Raw genomic sequence first — 17,662 nt, 5'->3', positions numbered from 1 at the left:
ACTCTTTGGGAGGTCTTCTATCAGATTTTCTAACTCATGTCCGCCTCAACTTTTCTTCCTTGTCTTCATCTCAAATCTCAGCACAATCTGTCGCTCTTCAGGCCCATTGGTTACCATACAGCTCAATTATCATCTCTATGAAGATGAGGGGTCGATCTTTGCATCACAGTGCTGATGTGGTCTGGTCCAGCCCTCTCTTTCTTCACCCCTCTCCCTCCCCCATATTTGCACACAGCAGTTAGGTGGGCTTAGATTGGTTTAACATTTAAGCTGAATAGGTCAATTTATTTTCATACATATTGGGCGTCTCTTAAGCAAGAATACTGGAAGCCACGTGCAGTGCCCTTGAAAGTTTTACATGTACATGCACAGTTTACTCCATTTTACAGATATAAATCTTATAGTTGTATTCTGTATTACATACTGCATTGTGTCATTTTCAATTTGGACTATTTGGTGTCCCGAACAGGACTGTTTTACAAAAACTATAAATTTTTGGAGGAAGTAGAAGAAATAAAAATGGTCCATTTCCCCTGGATTTCCCTAGTTTTGCATAGCACCTTTCATACACAACATGCAACTCAAAGTGCTTTACTTTAGTAGAAGGGCATCACATATAAATGCATTTAATAAAAATAGGTCAATATTATATTCAATTTCACTTTTGTGTCATCAATTCAGACATTGAAGAATCATTCCTCAATGAATGATTTTCAATCATTATTTCTCTTGAATTATTGGTCTCAAATGATTGGCTTTGAACAACTCCAGGCAATTTTCAATTAACTCTCAAAATAATCCTCACAATCGTTTAAGGCCTGAGGCCAGACCTTGGCATTCGCACCCCTCACAAAACTAGATATCCCGTAGAGTGGTAAAGACATAATTATGGGTTACATGAATAACACAAGTATTGAATTGATGGTTAACTTTATAGTGTTAATTGGAAAATGTCATAAATCCAAGTTCTCCAATTCCTCTACTTCTATCTATCTATCTATCTATCTATCTATCTATCTATCTATAGTTTGAATTTAAATCCAATATATAGACTCTCAAATTAATATATAATAAAAAAATATTAAGATGTTTTTCAAGGAGCGTCAAACAAATTTATTTTAAAGATTGTACTTACTATCTGTTATATTTATATTTAATGCAAATGCTTATTGATGTCTGAATGTTTGTATGTTGATATACAATACATTTGATAAAAAATTCAGTTAAAAAAATACATTTTAAAATGTTGTTTATTACTTGTAAGTATATTCTTTCTGATGTATTATTACTTTCTTTTTTTTTTAGTCTAGCGACTTGGAGACCCTCATCGATTCAATGCATAATATTTGCATGACCGCATACGAAAAATGAAGATATGAAATCTTCAACCATACAAAAGAGTGTCCCTTTCCAAAAGTGGCCTCAATGACATAAAAAAATAAAAGTTTAATATGAAGAGCAGGTCGAACTCATGCAGATTCCCGGGTATCTTTTAGATGGAAAAACACCAATAAAAAAAAAATCCAATATAAAGCTTGCAGTAGATCAGAAAAATAAATGAAATTGAATTTAAAAAAAAAAAATCACCTCGATAACAGTTCTGGCAAACTGTGATTCTCACGGTGCGTTTGCTGGGGCGGAAAACCTCGTCGAGCAGAGAGACGGCGCCTTTCAAACCGAACGCTCGCTCTCCCGCAGTGCATTGTGGGCTGTCGGTTCGACCGCTGGCTGATGGTCAAGTCAAGATGGCTGTAAACAGCAGAAAGAGGAAACAGCATGCGACGAGGAGGCCCTGAAGGAACTTTCCGATAAATATCCCGCCGCGCCGCCCGGAACGCATTGAGAAGACCTCCGCGTCCCCGTCTCCCCCCCCGCCCCGTCCCCCGAAGCTCGCCGGGATTGCCGCGTTCACACACTCCGACAGCGTAACGAACAAGGGAGGGAGAAAGTCTCGTATGAATTCCGACGAGAAGGAGGACTGTGAGTGTGCGCCACCACAGGCCGGACCGAGCCCCGCGGGAGCGTGCGAGCGGTGGGTACGGCATCCAGGAAAGAGCCGCGGCTCCAGGACGAGAGGCGGGGAGGGGTAGCTCGCTGCTAATGCTAGCTGGTTGGCAGCTAGCGCTGAATACTGTTCGTTCAACCAGGCAAATATTTATTAACAGTCGGATACTACCACCGAGCTCATTATATTTAAATACAATGAAAAACGCCTTTTGAAATATGAACAATGGGGTGTGTGTGTATATATATATATATATATATATATATATATATATATAGCGTTTGCAGCGTTAGCTAGCCAGTCAGTCAATGTCTAACATCTGTGTGGTAGCCGCTAGTGATGTGGTTCCCAGTCAAGAATCCAACGATTAAATTAAATGAATGGAGTAGTAAGCACCGAGTCTTGCGGTTGATGGCCGTGTTCCCGTTTATACAACTAATCCGCTAAGTTGAGGTATCTATCTTGTACAGACATGCACAATTTCCTATTTTTGACAGTGTCGATTGTTGAGACATGGGTGTATTGTCCATTGCCAAATCTGCCCATTGGTAGTTAATGTGAAGGGTTTTTGTATATTGACATTTTTTTTCCCTTTGTCTTAGTAGGTTTTTAGGTTTATTGTGTATAGCCAAATAGTTCTATCTAATTTTAGGTATATTGTATCTTGCCAATTTTTTTTCTTTTCAATCTTTGCCAATCTCAGTCTTTATTGCATATTGCCATTTTCTGAACATCTTTTCAGTGGTATTATGTTGGTTGTGCACTACCATCGCTGATTCACCCCGATCAGAACAGGACGAGCCTTGTTGCTGGAATAAGATGCTGGCTCTCATGTCGCTCCCTTGCCTGTGAACTTGGCTCGGACGATTTATGGTCCTCGATCTGCTGCGCGCCGTATTACAGGTGCACTCACCTGTCAGTGTGAAGGCAGGAAAACCTCCTGTGATAGCTGAAGTGATGATTGTTGTTATTTATTCCATCAGAGAATACGAGGAGCCTGAAACGGAAAACCCAGAAGCAAGCCGAATGTGAGTTTAACCTGAAAATCCTATTCATGGTATGCATGTAACCGCGGTTCCTTAGGTCAAACTAAAAACCTGACCCCTACATCACTCGGTTCATGGATGTGTACCTCTTTGCAGTGTTTTCTGTTCTCACCCCTTTCTCTTTCCTTTTTTGTTGTCGTCCATATTGTAGTAATTATAACTAGATTATTGCAGATTATTTTGATCGTATATTGACTGTAGATAATCAAATATAATAGTTTTTAAGTGATTGTGGGCATCAAACCTGATATCAGCTGTGCTTGTTAATGTCAGTGAAATGTCTATACGTCCAACATGTCAAAACACGTTCTAACGGACAATTCCCACGTTCATCGTTGACTTTGAGTGCTTGTGCTATACATACTTTGGCCTCGTCTCAGTGTTTATAAGATGTTGTGTCTTACCTCTGAACACAGGAAGCGAGCAGCCGCCAAACATCTAATAGAGCGCTACTACCACCAGTTAACCGAGGGCTGTGGAAATGACTCCTGCTCTAACTCGTGGTGTGCCTCATCGATGGACTTCCATCGCATGGACAACAATGCAGCAGCGGTTAAGGCCCTGGAGCTCTATAAAATCAATGCCAAACTGTGTGACCCCCACCCTTCAAAGAAAGGCACCAGCTCTGCCTATCTAGAGAGCAGTGCCCTCAACAACTCTGCTTGCAGGAAAATGAATCACAAGGACATCAATTCTGTCAGGGGTGACTTTAAAGGTAAGTCAGAGAGTTAATTAACCAATGATATCACTGTGTTAAAGTGTTAAAGAAAAAAAGGTAGTCCACTTATTTTTTAGTAATTTTATTTTTTTTATTTTTTGTTTTAATTAAATGTTTTTTATTTTTTTGCCCAATGAGAGAGTTTGGATTGGTGTGGTTCCACATCGAGGTACTGCTGATAAAATTGGACCTTTCACCTCCAAAATGAGATACATAAGCAATTACTCTGAATGCCAGAAGTCATTGCAGATATCCCCACAAACCCCCTGATGGTTTTAATAGGTACCCTTCACTCCCAGGTACAGTGACTAGGGGTGTAACGATCCACTGATACGAATCAGAAACAGGTTTTAACGTTAAAGATACGACTACATCAATACACGGACCCCTGGGTCGATCTAAGTGTGCCATGAATCGGCCGATGGCCCCATTCTAAAGTTACGAATCGGTTGACTGAAGCTTACACAATAACTTTGCCACCAACACCCTTGATTGTTTAATTTCTTGTAGTCCACCCCTCCTTTGATTTTCCTTTTTAACCATGGTCGCTTAGTGAATAGTGCACTGACTTAAATTCTCAAGCAGATGGTCTTTGTCGAAAAAACAATGCACAATGTTATGGTAATTTTTTCAAGAGATGATAACTTAGGTGGAAGTCATGGAAAAAACATTTTTTTTTCAAGTTGCCAGGCACAGGCATAACTTGTTAAATACCACTCCTCACTACGTATTTTGTTGTTGTTTCTTCAATCTTTTTATTGAATGTGCTAGTTCGCTAGCGTTGACCATAAGTAGCCACGAGTTGTATTTAAACTTTGCAGCTGCAATTGGCATTGTCTTATTCTCAGCAATGTAAGGGTGGTCTAAGCCAAACCAACAGAAAGATAAAATTACAATAAAGATTTGCCAAGCTATTGATAGTATGTCCTAGATTTCAAGTATTCGCAATGTTCTCCTGTAATTTGCATATCTTTCTTGAACCAAGATAGGTTTGATTTTGAGATTAAACCGTTTTGCACATCACAAATTCAAAAACTTGGATTCAGCGAAGTCGACCTGTTCCTCAGTGGAAGAATGTGAAAATGAAACTTCTCTTGTGAAAAGTTCTTCTCATAAATTGTGAAGTGAATGTCATGTCTCAAAGGGGAAGACAACATAAACAACATTTTCTCTTTCAAGATGCAGATGCCTTTTTCCTCATATGGTCTCCAATATTTTACATGCTTTACCACGATTCATATCCATGCAGAATGTTTCTTTGTCTTTAACAAAAAGTACAACATTTCTATTTAGATGTCAGTTACCTGACGGAGGAGAAAGTGTACGAGATCTTGGACATCTGCGCAGAGAAGGAGGACTACTCCCCTCTGATCCGAGTAATTGGCCGGGTGTTTTCCAGCGCCGAAGGCCTAGTGCAGAGCTTCCGCAGGTCCAAACCCCACACCAAAGAGGAGCTCAAGTCCCTCCAGGGTAAGGATGAGGACAAGGACGAGGACGAGAAGGAGGCTGCCGCCTGCTCTGCTGTCGCCATGGAGGAGGACTCCCCCGCCTCCTCGTCCCGGCTTGGCGAGGGTTCCTCGGGGGACAACGACGTCCAGAAGCTGGGGCCTGACGAGGTGTCCGTGGATGTGGAAGCCGTGCGGCGGGTCTACGAGCGCCTGCTGTCTAACGAGAAGGTGGAAGCGGCCTTCCTCAATGCGCTGGTCTACCTGTCACCTAACGTGGAGTGCGACCTAACGTACCACAACGTCTACTCAAGAGACCCCAATTACCTGAACCTGTTTGTCATAGTAATGGAGAACAGCAACCTGCACAGCCCCGAGTACCTGGAGATTGCCCTCCCGCAATTCTGTAAGGCTATGAGCAAGCTGCCGCTCCCCGCCCTGGCCAAGCTGGCCCGCCTGTGGTCGCACTACGGGGCCGAGCAGATCCGGCGCATGATGGAGACCTTTCAGCAGCTCATCACCTACAAGGTGATCAGCAATGAGTTCAACAGCCGCAACCTAGTCAACGACGATGACGCTGTGGTGGCGTCCACCAAGTGCTTGAAGATAGTCTACTATGCAAACATACTTGGCGGTGATGTGGACACGGAGCACAACGAGGAGGAGGACGAGGAGCCCATCCCGGAGTCCAGCGAGCTGACGCTGCAGGAGCTGCTGGGCGAGGAGCGCCGCAACAAGAAGGGTCCGCGAGTGGACCCACTGGAGACTGAGCTGGGCATCCGCACCAACGACTGCCGGCGGCCGCTCATCCCCTTCGAGGAGTTCATCAACGAGCCCCTCAACGACGTGCTGGAGATGGACAAGGATTACACATTCTTCAAGGTGGAGACAGAAAACAAGTTCTCGTTCATGACCTGCCCGTTTATCCTCAACGCTGTCACCAAGAACCTCGGCCTGTACTATGACAACCGCATCCGCATGTACAGCGAGCGCCGCATCACTGTGCTCTACAGCCTAGTGCAGGGCCAGCAGCTCAACCCCTACCTCCGACTCAAGGTGCGCCGAGACCACATCATCGACGATGCACTGGTCAGGGTAGGTGTGCCCCCATTGACCTTTAGTTCAGTTGGGTCGGTTTAAAAACTGGTTCAGGAACAAATGCTTCACTTGATTCTTACTCACTGTTTTTTCTTGTTTCATAATGGTTGTAGCTGGAGATGATAGCGATGGAAAATCCTGCAGATTTGAAGAAGCAGCTGTACGTGGAGTTTGAAGGAGAGCAAGGTGTTGATGAAGGAGGGGTTTCCAAAGAGTTCTTTCAGCTTGTGGTGGAGGAGATCTTTAACCCAGATATTGGTAGGAAGCCAAATGATGCTGGTTTTTTTTTAATCACTAGTTGCATTAGCAGAGTCATGTTCCATTCTTTCTTCCAAAATGACCATTGGTTTGAGCCAGTTATCACTAACATGTTTTCATTAGACTTGCAGTGATGTTACAATACTTTTAGTCTCCCTCTGGGTTCATTGCGCTATCCAAAATTACCTTCTCGTGTCCCCCGCTGCCATCACGCAGGAATGTTCACATACGACGAGAACACCAAGCTGTTCTGGTTCAATCCCTCATCTTTTGAGAATGACGGCCAGTACACTCTAATCGGCATCGTCCTCGGCCTGGCCATCTACAACAACTGCATCCTGGACGTCCACTTTCCCATGGTGGTCTACCGGAAGCTCATGGGCAAGAAAGGAACGTTCAGGGACCTCGCCGACTCTAACCCGGTAGGATGTTTGTTGTATCGCTAGTGTTTCTTCTGTCATCCTCTTGTTGCTCCCTTGATCTTTTGGTGTTGCATCCATGAGTGTTTATGTCCTGCTCCCAATAGTGTCCCTCTTCTACCCCATATTGTCTACTGTCTTCTGAATATGGACCTGTGATGTTAAAGAAATGAGGATCACAGTAAAAATGCCTGATCCATACGACAAGTTTTTGTTTTTTTTCAAATCTTAACATGTTGAAAATGTGAGAGACCTCACTAAGGCTGCAACCCGACGAAAGATTTTCCTTGTCGAGTATTACCCTTCAGTTCAAGCTAGTGATGGGCGATTAACCAAATGTTAGTCAATTACGATTTTGGCTTCCAATGTTTATGAAAACAAAATAATCTAGATAAACGATTATTGTGCCGCATTCAGTTTTGCAGTGATTCTCTTGTTTTGTCTTGCACGCCCCTTTCCATGACAGTGCAGCGCTTTCGCCCCTCCTCAAGCTCACTCTTAGCCCGGCTGTTGTAGTGCATGTGCGCTGGCGGTGTGACTGTACCATGTGGCATGTTTAGTTGAACTAAAGGACCGTTTACCGGGGATTTCCATGTCGAGTACCGTCCCGATCCATTATGCACATATTATATCACACATGTTAATATCCAACACAAAGTCTGACCAGCGTTGGGGTCCAGAATGTCTTCCTCCATTCTCTCCCCGGCCATCCCCACAAATGGACAGCGATCAAAGCAGCATTTTTGGTTTTTGCGCCCCTACAGTTACATCACTGTTGTAGAATTTGCTCCAGTGTCCAAAATAATTTATTTTACCGGACCAGTCGTTATTTATTTAATTTTTTTTTCAGTCAGTGTCCATTACAATCACAGGATAAAACAGATAGAAGCACAAAATGCACAGGGATAACATTTCAATGAGGAATTATAAATATATTTTCATATGTGTATATCATCCGCGTCTGGACACGGACGTGAACACGGCTCTCCATGCGCCCCAATGGCGGCAAGAAACACGGAGAGCCCAGCCCCTTTCCTCCAAATAATACCACTAAAAACAGTGTGGGGACGGGTAACGGAGGAACGGGCCATGACTCGTAGACTCGTTAAGATTATTTACTGCACATAACACGTGGAGAGGGGGGCATTGGAGAGAGAATCACGGAGAAATTGTCCCTATTACGCGCTGTTTCGTTCCATACTGTTCCATATGCACTTGTTTTTGTTCCACAAGGAGACCTTAAATAACCTACATCTAAAATAAAAACACACTGTTTTGGCGTGCGGATCACATGCACCTCATTGCTGGCGCGTGCATTGTCATTGCCGTCAGAGAGGGATACAGGTGCGCAAAATGCTCCCCAATTGCTCCCTCTCTGCGCCCCTTTTTGTGTTGTGCCCGAGGCGGCCGCCTATCTCGCCTATAGGAAGAGCCGATTTAGCCCACCCCGCTCCACCCCCGCGTGCCGCCACCGACGAATGGTCCGATATTCACATTGAACAGCCAAATCTGATTAGACTGACAAAATTATGAGTCGGGTACAGCCCTACAATGGGGTTTGAGCACAAGTTTCTGGGTTGTGTGAGCCAATGGGGTTTGAGCTTTACTCCAGATTCCGTTGTATTTCTCTGTAAACTTTCACTGATTTCACTTTATCAGTCCACAAAAATCAGTTTCTGAACAAATTTGAGGCGAGGAATAAGCAATCCAGTTGTTGAATCTTCTCCCATATTAGATCCACAAGGCCTAATTTAAAAGTTTGTTCCCATTTTCACCGCGGTGTCAGGAGCAGCTTGGAGCACCACAGGATATGGCGGGGCTTGGGGCTTTATTTGTTTCATTCAATTATGGAAATGTCGAAAAATAAATACATCCACGGTTTTGTTTGGAGAAACACAGAGTGGATTGCACGCCGCAGTCTACAGTACAGTCAACCTACTGTGGACCACACAGAAAGAAAGACAGCAAATACTTACATTTCCCTTGTTTGAAGTTATGTTGGACAGTTGGTATTAATTCCTTCCTTAGTTTCTTTTAAAAGATTTGTGCTGGTCTCTGCAGCCAACAGAGCAGTTCCCATGCTTAGCTCTTAGCTTCGATGCTAGGTCTGGTAACGCTCCAGCCGTGGGTGGAGTTACTCAGATATGAGGATGGTTCTAATTCTAATGTGTCTCAAAGCTATGTAGTACTAAGACACAAATCGGAACTGCTTGTTTCAGGACATGTCTTCTGAATCAGAACGCTCACTGAAAACTGAGTAGGTTGTCTTATTTCACAGTTTATGTTCAGCTTGGGCGATTTACGATTAAATCGTCTATCAGCGAGTGACCCCTTACCTAATCTGAAACTGGAGCAGAGGAGAGAAAGAGGGGGCGGAGGCTCTCGCCCTCTCCGCTCAGAGCTGTTGAGAAACTTCTCCCGACTCACTTCCCCTTCTACAGTCCCGTACAGAGACTTTTGGGGCAGGTGCTCAAAAAAAAAAAAAGGCACATGGACCCCCAGCTCCGGGTCTCGGTATTTTCCCACTTTGGTCAAACGGTACAGCACAGCACAGCGGAGCGCAGATCACTGGGAGGGGACGCTGAGTCGAGGCGCCTGTGATCTGCGATCCACTGTGTGCAAATCGTACCCCCCGCAATTGCGTCCCACTCTATATGCAGATCTTGTAATAATAATATAGCAACATACAATATAATCTCATAAAGAAAGATTTCAATTTATTTTGTTTCCTTTGTTTCTCACTTGTATGGAAAATGGAAAAACATAGACCTAACTCAGAGAATGGGAGTGGAGTTTTTTGCTATTCTCCTCCAGGCAGTGCGTGCAGGCTCCAGTGCCTGTCTTTTTATTTTAGATCTATTTATTTATTTTTGTTTGTTTCCTGCATGTATAAAACAACATTTTTAAACACAATTGAGTTAAGTGACTTTCCAAGCCATTACTCTGTACTGTTCCAAAAAAAACTGTGATCTTATACTATACTCAATATTTTTTACAATATATGAAATATTTATATATTCGGTCTTTTGGACTAGTCAAAACTACCATTTAAACGTTAGGGAAATTACAGTAGTTATTAGGAACATCCTTATTTTGAATGTGTCGGAACAATAAATTTTTTTATTTATATAATATTTGAAAAACATTTCACCATTAAAAAAAACAAAAAACTATAGTTAGCTATTTTTGTTTAGAACAGGTATAAACAGTATTTTTCACAGATGAATAATAGTAAAATAACTTATTGAAATAAAACCTCACAGTAAGACGCGTGTGTGTGTGTGTGTGTGTGTGTGTGTGTGTGTGTGTGTGTGTGTGTGTGTGTGTGTGTGTGTGTGTGTGTGTGTGTGTGTGTGTGTGTGTGTGTGTGTGTGTGTGTGTGTGTGTGTGTGTGTGTGTGTGTGCACCTTTGCTTTGTGAACCGACGTGACAGTGAGTGCGCTCCTTTCAGCCAGGGCACCTCCCGGCGAGGGAGGAGGGTAGGCTATCTCATACACAGAGGGAGAGACATTTCCCAGCGGCAGGAGACAGCAACTTCAACAAACAACAACATAAAACGGTAAAACTTGCCAAAACTAAAGAACGGCTCATCACCTAGCCAGACTCGGTTCCCTTCATTCCTACAAAAGGGTTATTCAAGAGAAGTTCGCAATAAAGATGCGTGCGTGCGTGCGTGCGTGTGTGTGTGTGTGTCCTTCGATTATTTTGACAACCTTTCATCCGAGCTATTTCACCCTTGGTGGGTGTGTTGCTCGGGACCCAAGGACATGTAAATTTGGTGCTATTTGGAGACACGATCCGTGAAATATTGATAAACTTTCAATAAACAGAAAACAGTGACCCGGTGGGGCTTGTCGTGAAAGCAGTCCGTTCCGACCAGGCGTGTTGGATACGTGCCGTGTAATATTGATAAACTTTGAATAGACGAGATGAACAGGCATGTTTTGAAAGGGCACTGCACTAGTGTTACAAAGTGGAGGAATAGGTTTTTTCCAGCAGTACCCTTTACTGAGAGCTACTGCAGGTAGAGGATGCACTCTGCTCGGCCCTCCAGTGTTACAGTGTGCACTTGACACTTTCTTCTCAAGTCCTTTTTTTGCAATGGTGTCCTGACACTTGACAAGTGTCAGGACACCATTGCCAAATCTGTTTATGAATGTGCAATACACTGCCTTATTTGTATTGTCTTGGTGGTTGTGGTTTCTTTTTCATGTATTGGCTCCGTCAGACTGGGGCTTTCTTGCTCGCACACTCGTGTTGATGCAGGACTGCCATAGTCAACACAACCCGGAAAATCGTGAAATATAGGAAGCGTCACTGTATTTTGGCGTGATTGATAAACGATGGAGTAGTTTCTCTTTTTGTCAAGACATTTTTATTTATTTATTTATTTATTTTTATTAAATAGTTGAGGGCAAGTGAAGAGCTGGTTTTCCACCACGACAGGGAAACAAGATTAGGAAACATTTAGGCCCGAAACGTGAACCTCAGCTCACTTCTTCAGAGTCCTCGGTTGCTTTCCCACCGCTCGGAGGAACTGTCGGAGGTTTTTTTTTTTTGTTTTTTTTCAAGAATCGCGAGGCGACAAGGAACGTGCGCGACCGATATAATTATTTTGTTACGCGAGAAAGTTTAGCAAAAAAACAAAACGTCGTCCCCTACAGGTTCTGTTCCAGAGTTTGACGGAGCTGCTGGATTACGAGGGCAGCGTGGAGGACGACATGATGATCACCTTCCAGATCTCCCAGACCGACCTGTTTGGGAACCCGCTCATGCATGACCTGCGGGAAAACGGCGACAAAATCCCCGTCACGAACGACAACAGGAAGGTACGCTGGGGGTGGCCGGCGCGCTCAGGTCGAAACTTTTGATGCCAACGCCTTCGGTTCCAGTTCCCAGATAAAAATATCTTTTTTGGTTGTGTTTGTGGGTCCGCAGGACTTTGTGGCCCAGTACGCAGAGTACATGCTCAACAAGAGCGTGGAGAAGCAGTTCAAGGCCTTCAGGAGGGGCTTCCACATGGTCACCAACGAGTCGCCGCTCAAATACCTCTTCCGACCCGAGGAGATCGAGCTGCTCATCTGCGGCAGCAGGGTACGCGCCCAGCACGTGCCACTCTGGATATTTATGTCAGCGCTTTTGGTTTAAACGGCTAATCCCTTTCTTTTTGCCGCCTCTCTCGCTCTCTCGAACGCAGAACCTGGACTTCCTGGCTCTCGAAGAAACGACAGAATACGACGGCGGCTACAACAGAGATTCTCGAATAATTAAGTAAGAAAGACGAGTCTGTGTTTGGAAATGATCCTGGCCTTCTCCAGGCCATTTTCTTGAGACATTTTTTCACTCCTATTGACTGAATAATTATTTGAAATTGTGGAAGTGATTCCAATTGTAACACAGGGAACGCTTTAATTCTTAACGTTCAGAAATACTTGAGATTTTTTGTTTTCGAGTATTCAAGTTTTTCCTCTTTAATGAAGAGAATGAAAGACTCACTTTATATGACAATGTCATTTTATTTCAAACAGTGCCTCTCTACCGCCTCACTAATATTACAGATTTCCCATAATAATGACAAAATGCGGCGTTAGATATTATTTCAACATCTTTTGTCGAAATGGTGGAATCTTTGAAGTCTTCCGTGGCTCCTGTCCCTCGGCTGCACGGTAAACAAAATATAAACAAAATATTAAACTCGGGGGCTGCATCAGTTTGCCCCTCAATCTCTGTTCTCCTTACGACAGTGTTTTCTCGTGATAAACATCTTTAATGATAAACATCAAGACAATTTTTGTTGTAATGACATCTGCGTCTTTTCTCGAAACACCATTTAAAAAATAATTTTAATCTCCCCCCCCCCCCCCCTTTTTTTTTTTTTTTTTTTTAAATATATAGTAAATAAATAAATAAAAATTAAAAAAATGGTGACGTAACAGACGAAATAAAGTATTTATCAACTGAATGCGTTACACCTCCACAGTTATCTGTTTTGTTTTGGAACCGCCGGCGGTCACCCCGTGAACTGTAGGTGTTTCTCTGTTAACTGCTGTAAACCTCAACGTCGTCCAGCCGGCGAGAGCTGTTGACGGTGCAGGGAAAGGCAAATCTCTTTTTTGTTTTGAATGCGGCATTCCGTGCACGCCCTCCTCTCACGCGCCGTCCCTGTATCCCGCTTCCGTCGCAGGGAGTTCTGGGAGACGTTGCATTCGTTCGGCGAGGAGCAGAAGCGGCTCTTCCTGCAGTTCACGACGGGGACGGACAGAGCCCCCGTGGGCGGCCTCGGGAAGCTCAAGATGATCATTGCCAAGAACGGACCGGACACAGACAGGTGAGGACGCATCTAATCGTATTGGACTTATCATTATTATTATTATTATTTTTTAACATATAACTTAAAGTCCTCTGCGGTGTCTACGGTGGTGGTGAGCTATTCATTGTTCTGGGGCATGTGCAGTCTGCCGTGCTACCTGCAGATGCCGCCAGAAGCCTGCTGGCAGCACCACCCTCCTTTACTGTTATTGCACATCATATTATTTTACCCAAATTCCCAGTTTTCACACATGGGGGGGAAAAAAAAAGGCCTGGATTGATCCTGACAGACATGGTATATTTTCACGCACTGTAATGTCTATTCCCTGCCATTAGTTGTAAATAGTCATTTTTAAAATTTGGGGCGAAACATTTTTTTTTACTTTGTGATTTCGCTACCAAGGCGAATGAGGAGGAAATAACGGGGCTGAAATCCCTGCGGGGCCCAAAGCAAGCGGCCAACCGCAGCGCTCGCAATGTGGCGGCCAGATTTTACAGAGAGGCGCGCGTCGGCGCCGCGTCGACGCACGACCATATACCGGCCTCCAGTCTCCCTGCGTTCCGAACGCAGCGCAGAGCGGGTGGAGTTGTTCCGATACCAAAGCTGAGAAGAATTTTAAAGATTTAAAATTCGAAAGGGGAGAGGCACGCTCGTAGGCCACTCAGCGGGGCGACTCCGTCGGCGTCACGGTATTTATTTCCAGATCTCGTTGAGCTGGATAACGAGACCTTGCCGGAGCCAGAGGCAGCCGTTCGATTGGCTCTGAGTTTGAAGGCACACGCCCCGGAAATGGCGGCTCTATCTAAACAGTAGTTTCCCAATGGATGCCAACCACCATTTCACTGCAATAGAAAGCAATGTAAGCCAGTTTATTTATTTTGCCTTTTTTAAAATAAACCAACTATTGAATTTAGCAAAATGCACAGCCCTCGCACTCAGTCCTCGTAGGTGGTTGATTGATCTCCTGTCTTCACGATGTGGCGACGAAGACTTTCACAGTGTTTAAGTTGGCCAGTGAACTAACCTGTCTCTGTCTGTCTGTCTGTCTGTCTGTCTGTCTGTCTGTCTGTCTGTCTGTCTGTGTCGGGCAGGCTACCCACATCTCACACCTGCTTCAACGTGCTGCTGCTGCCGGAGTACAGCACCAAGGAGAAGTTAAGGGAGAGACTGCTCAAAGCCATCACCTACGCTAAAGGCTTTGGCATGCTCTGAGGGGGGTGGATGGGGGGGTCCCTCCCCTCCGCCTGCCACCCCACCCCCCACCCACCCCCTCCCCAGCACACTGCAAAAGGACTCCTTTTCAGAATGCACCCCCCCCCATCCAGTCTTGCCCCCCCCACCACCCCCGACCTCCCCCATGTAGAGAAAATATGTAGTAGGCGGCGTAAGGAAAGAGTCACATGTAACGAGAGGGAAAACAAGCAGCAGCGTCAACACGGTTCAGACGGAAGGTGAAACGCTCCAGAGGCGCTCCAGCAGTCCTCCCCCGTCCCCGCTGCCCCACTTCTCAAACCCCGCCCCCCACCCCCCCCCTATTTTTTTTTTTCATTTGTACAGAGAGGATTTTTTTCCTTATTATTTATTTTTAAGGTTGAAATCGGTAATGTTGTTTTTTTTTTTTTTTTTTTTTTTATTATTTTATTTTATTTTTTGTTTTCCCCGTTCTTACCTGCCTGTCATGACAGCTTCCCGCTCAACGGGAAGGGGAGGGACGGTGTTTGAACGACGTGAACTGGGACAACGCGTAAACAAAATCGACGACAAATCCGCCCCCGTTTGTCGTTCCGATTTCACGAAAGAGAAACAGCTGCGTCTTTGGTAGTCGCTGAAGCTGGCGTGGCGCGCGTGGACAGCACCAGCAGTTCTAGAGAGAGTGGTTTTAGATGATCACCTAGCGAGCTGTGTTTACTTCACCACTTTTTTTCTTCGTTCCCCCCCCTTGTTCCTTTTGGAAGAAATGCTAAGGCGCCCGTTCCCAACCGTACAGCTCACAGCATTGGTTATAGTTTCTGGTTGTTGTTTTTTAAAAAAATTGTTTTTTTCCCCCCCGTTTCTTAATGTTTTTAAACAAGGTCAACTGTTCATCCAGTCAAAGCTTTTGGAGAGTTGAGTCATTTGAAATAGAATGGCACGTTATCAAGTAGCTTTTATTTTTATTTTTTCCTTTGTCATTTGGAAAAACTGCAGGTTAGACTAAAATATTGTAAGAGCTGTGTAAGTGCACTTAGACATCGTCAGAATGTTTGTTGTTTTTCGTATTGTTTTATTTTGTTTTTTTGTTGTTTTTTTTTTTTTTTAATTTCGGCGACAGATCGCTGCGATTGTTTCAAAACGTATAATTTACACATGTCTTCCTGTGTTGACGATTCTCTATTAAAAAAACAAAAACAAAAAAAAAAACGCAAAAGAGGAAGAAGAGAAAACAAAAAGGAAAACAGTATTGTACATGTCAGTGCAGTCGGGGGCCTGGACAACTCGTCCCCCGCCGCCCATCGGAGGATTTATTCACAGCTTAGACTGCTCACTGGTGAAGCCAGACTCGGCAGTTTGACGTAGCCTCGGGGCCCAACGGGCGCGTAACCAGCATAGAGCACTTTGCACGCACCGTGCCAACTTTCAGAGCCAGCTGATTGGTCCACACCCCCCCCCCCCTCCTCCCCCCGTAAGCACAGTGTGACGTCTCGCTTGGACTGAATTATTCGTCTATGAATAGTCTTCATACTGAGGAATCTGGTAAATATAGACGCCCGTTTAGCCGTGGCCTCCAGCAGGAGAGCTTACAGGAGAGCTAAATGAAGCGGCTGCGGGCGGTCTCTGAGCGTCGCCCATACAGCGTCGTTCCTCGAGGGTCTTGCATCCATTGGACACCACGTCTGTCTCTTTTAAAACTGTCTTGTGATGGCACATTTTCTTTTGTTTGCTAATGTTGCTCGCAATGCCAACTGTGAAATCTTCCCTTCCACACTGGCAGTTATCCCATTATTTTTTTTTTTTTATTGTTTATTTTTATTATTATTTTTTTCCTGTTTTGTTTAAAAAAAAAAAAAAAAAAAAAAGTTTTTTGGACAGTTTAACTAGGGGTGTAATCACTGTCTCAAAGGACTTGAGTGAGAGCCTACACGCTCTCCCCAAGTGTCTCAATAACACTTCACAAATCTTTGCTTATCTCCACTGGAGTTAGGTAGAAGGGTGGCGGGGTACACACGCGTCCACACCGTCAGACCTGGGAGTTGTCTTTTCCTTCTACTGTTGGCCAATGAGGAGTTCTGTTGGAGCAGGTGAGGGGTTTCAGTGCCTTGCTCAAAGGCACCTTAAGGGCCTTCACTCGGAAAATGCATGTCGAACTGGCGACTGTTCGGTCACCTGCTCGTTTTTCTAACCAATCAATCAGATAAATTAAACGGAACCCCTCCTCCTTTTCCCCGGTGATTAGAAGGAGTGAAGATGCATTGGAGGGTGAAAGGGGGACGCTGGTGTCATCGGGGTTATTGAAACACTTGATGGGTCGTGGTCCATAGCTCCCTGTATGCCACTAATGGGACGTGCTCGGGGCCCAGCAACAGGTACCACCGCAGCATTACAAGACGGCCCCGAGCACTCCTTTCTTTCCCATTGCTTTTGTTTTATCTTGAACCCCGGTTTCAGCCAGAAAATTGTTTTTACAGATGTTTTTTTGCTTGTTTTAGTCTGCTTGGGGGGCCAGTTGGAGGGGTGAGGGTTTGCTCACTCAGGACCGTCAAAGTGCCATAAACTTGAGGCAATCACTGGAAAGTGTATAATAATGAATTTGGGAATATTTAAGTGGGGTTTTTACGGCTCGGATGGCCCGCCCTAATTGTCCTCGCGTAGCAAATCCTCACCGTCTCGCCGGAGCTCCGCACCAAGGCGATAAACAAATCGGAGAATTATTTGGAACTTGTATTTTCTCCAGGGCTGGTTTTGGCTGTGCATTACGGTTGTCCTCCTGTTGTGTACTGCTGAAGACGCTGCTCACGTGGACTCGTACGCTTAGGACTCTAGGGCCCAATGGAGGCAAAGGGTGAAAGGTTAAGCCCTCATCTGTCGAATGGAAACAGTTCTTTGTAGGTTGGTTTGAATCAACAGTTACATTCTAAAGGATACAAATTGATTTAAAAATAAAAGGCAAAGTATTGAGTGTTGTGTAAACATGCTAAATAAAGTGACAGCTTTTTTTCAACACGCATCGTCTAGAAATCCTGATTTCCATCCGAAAGCTGACTCGAGGCCCACATTGAGCCTCTTAAGTTGCATTTCCATTTTTGTGCCAATGCTCAGGACACAGCGGGAACGCTCCTCTTGACATCCCATTATCAGGTTCACCATTCTAAAAATGAATAACCAA

At 44.5% G+C, this 17,662-nt stretch overlaps 1 protein-coding gene across 1 annotated transcript; it reads left to right on the top strand.

Annotated features, from left to right (window-relative positions):
- Positions 1 to 1,947: 1,947 nt before the first annotated feature.
- LOC307247992 (ubiquitin-protein ligase E3A) lies at positions 1,948 to 14,563 on the top strand. The gene is made up of 11 exons (XM_080024173.1): positions 1,948 to 2,032; positions 2,989 to 3,033; positions 3,468 to 3,766; positions 5,063 to 6,309; positions 6,426 to 6,570; positions 6,787 to 6,992; positions 11,654 to 11,818; positions 11,928 to 12,083; positions 12,187 to 12,260; positions 13,174 to 13,317; positions 14,391 to 14,563. Exons 1-11 carry the CDS (start codon positions 1,956 to 1,958, stop codon positions 14,509 to 14,511), a joined length of 2,679 nt encoding a protein of 892 aa, XP_079880299.1. The 5' UTR covers positions 1,948 to 1,955; the 3' UTR covers positions 14,512 to 14,563.
- Positions 14,564 to 17,662: the final 3,099 nt, after the last annotated feature.

This window comes from Zeus faber (genome assembly GCF_960531495.2).
Source record: "Zeus faber genome assembly, chromosome: 2".
Classification (NCBI taxonomy): Eukaryota; Metazoa; Chordata; class Actinopteri; order Zeiformes; family Zeidae; genus Zeus; species Zeus faber.
Note: the sequence above shows the minus strand (reverse complement) of the source record. Positions and strands in the feature narration are given on the sequence as shown.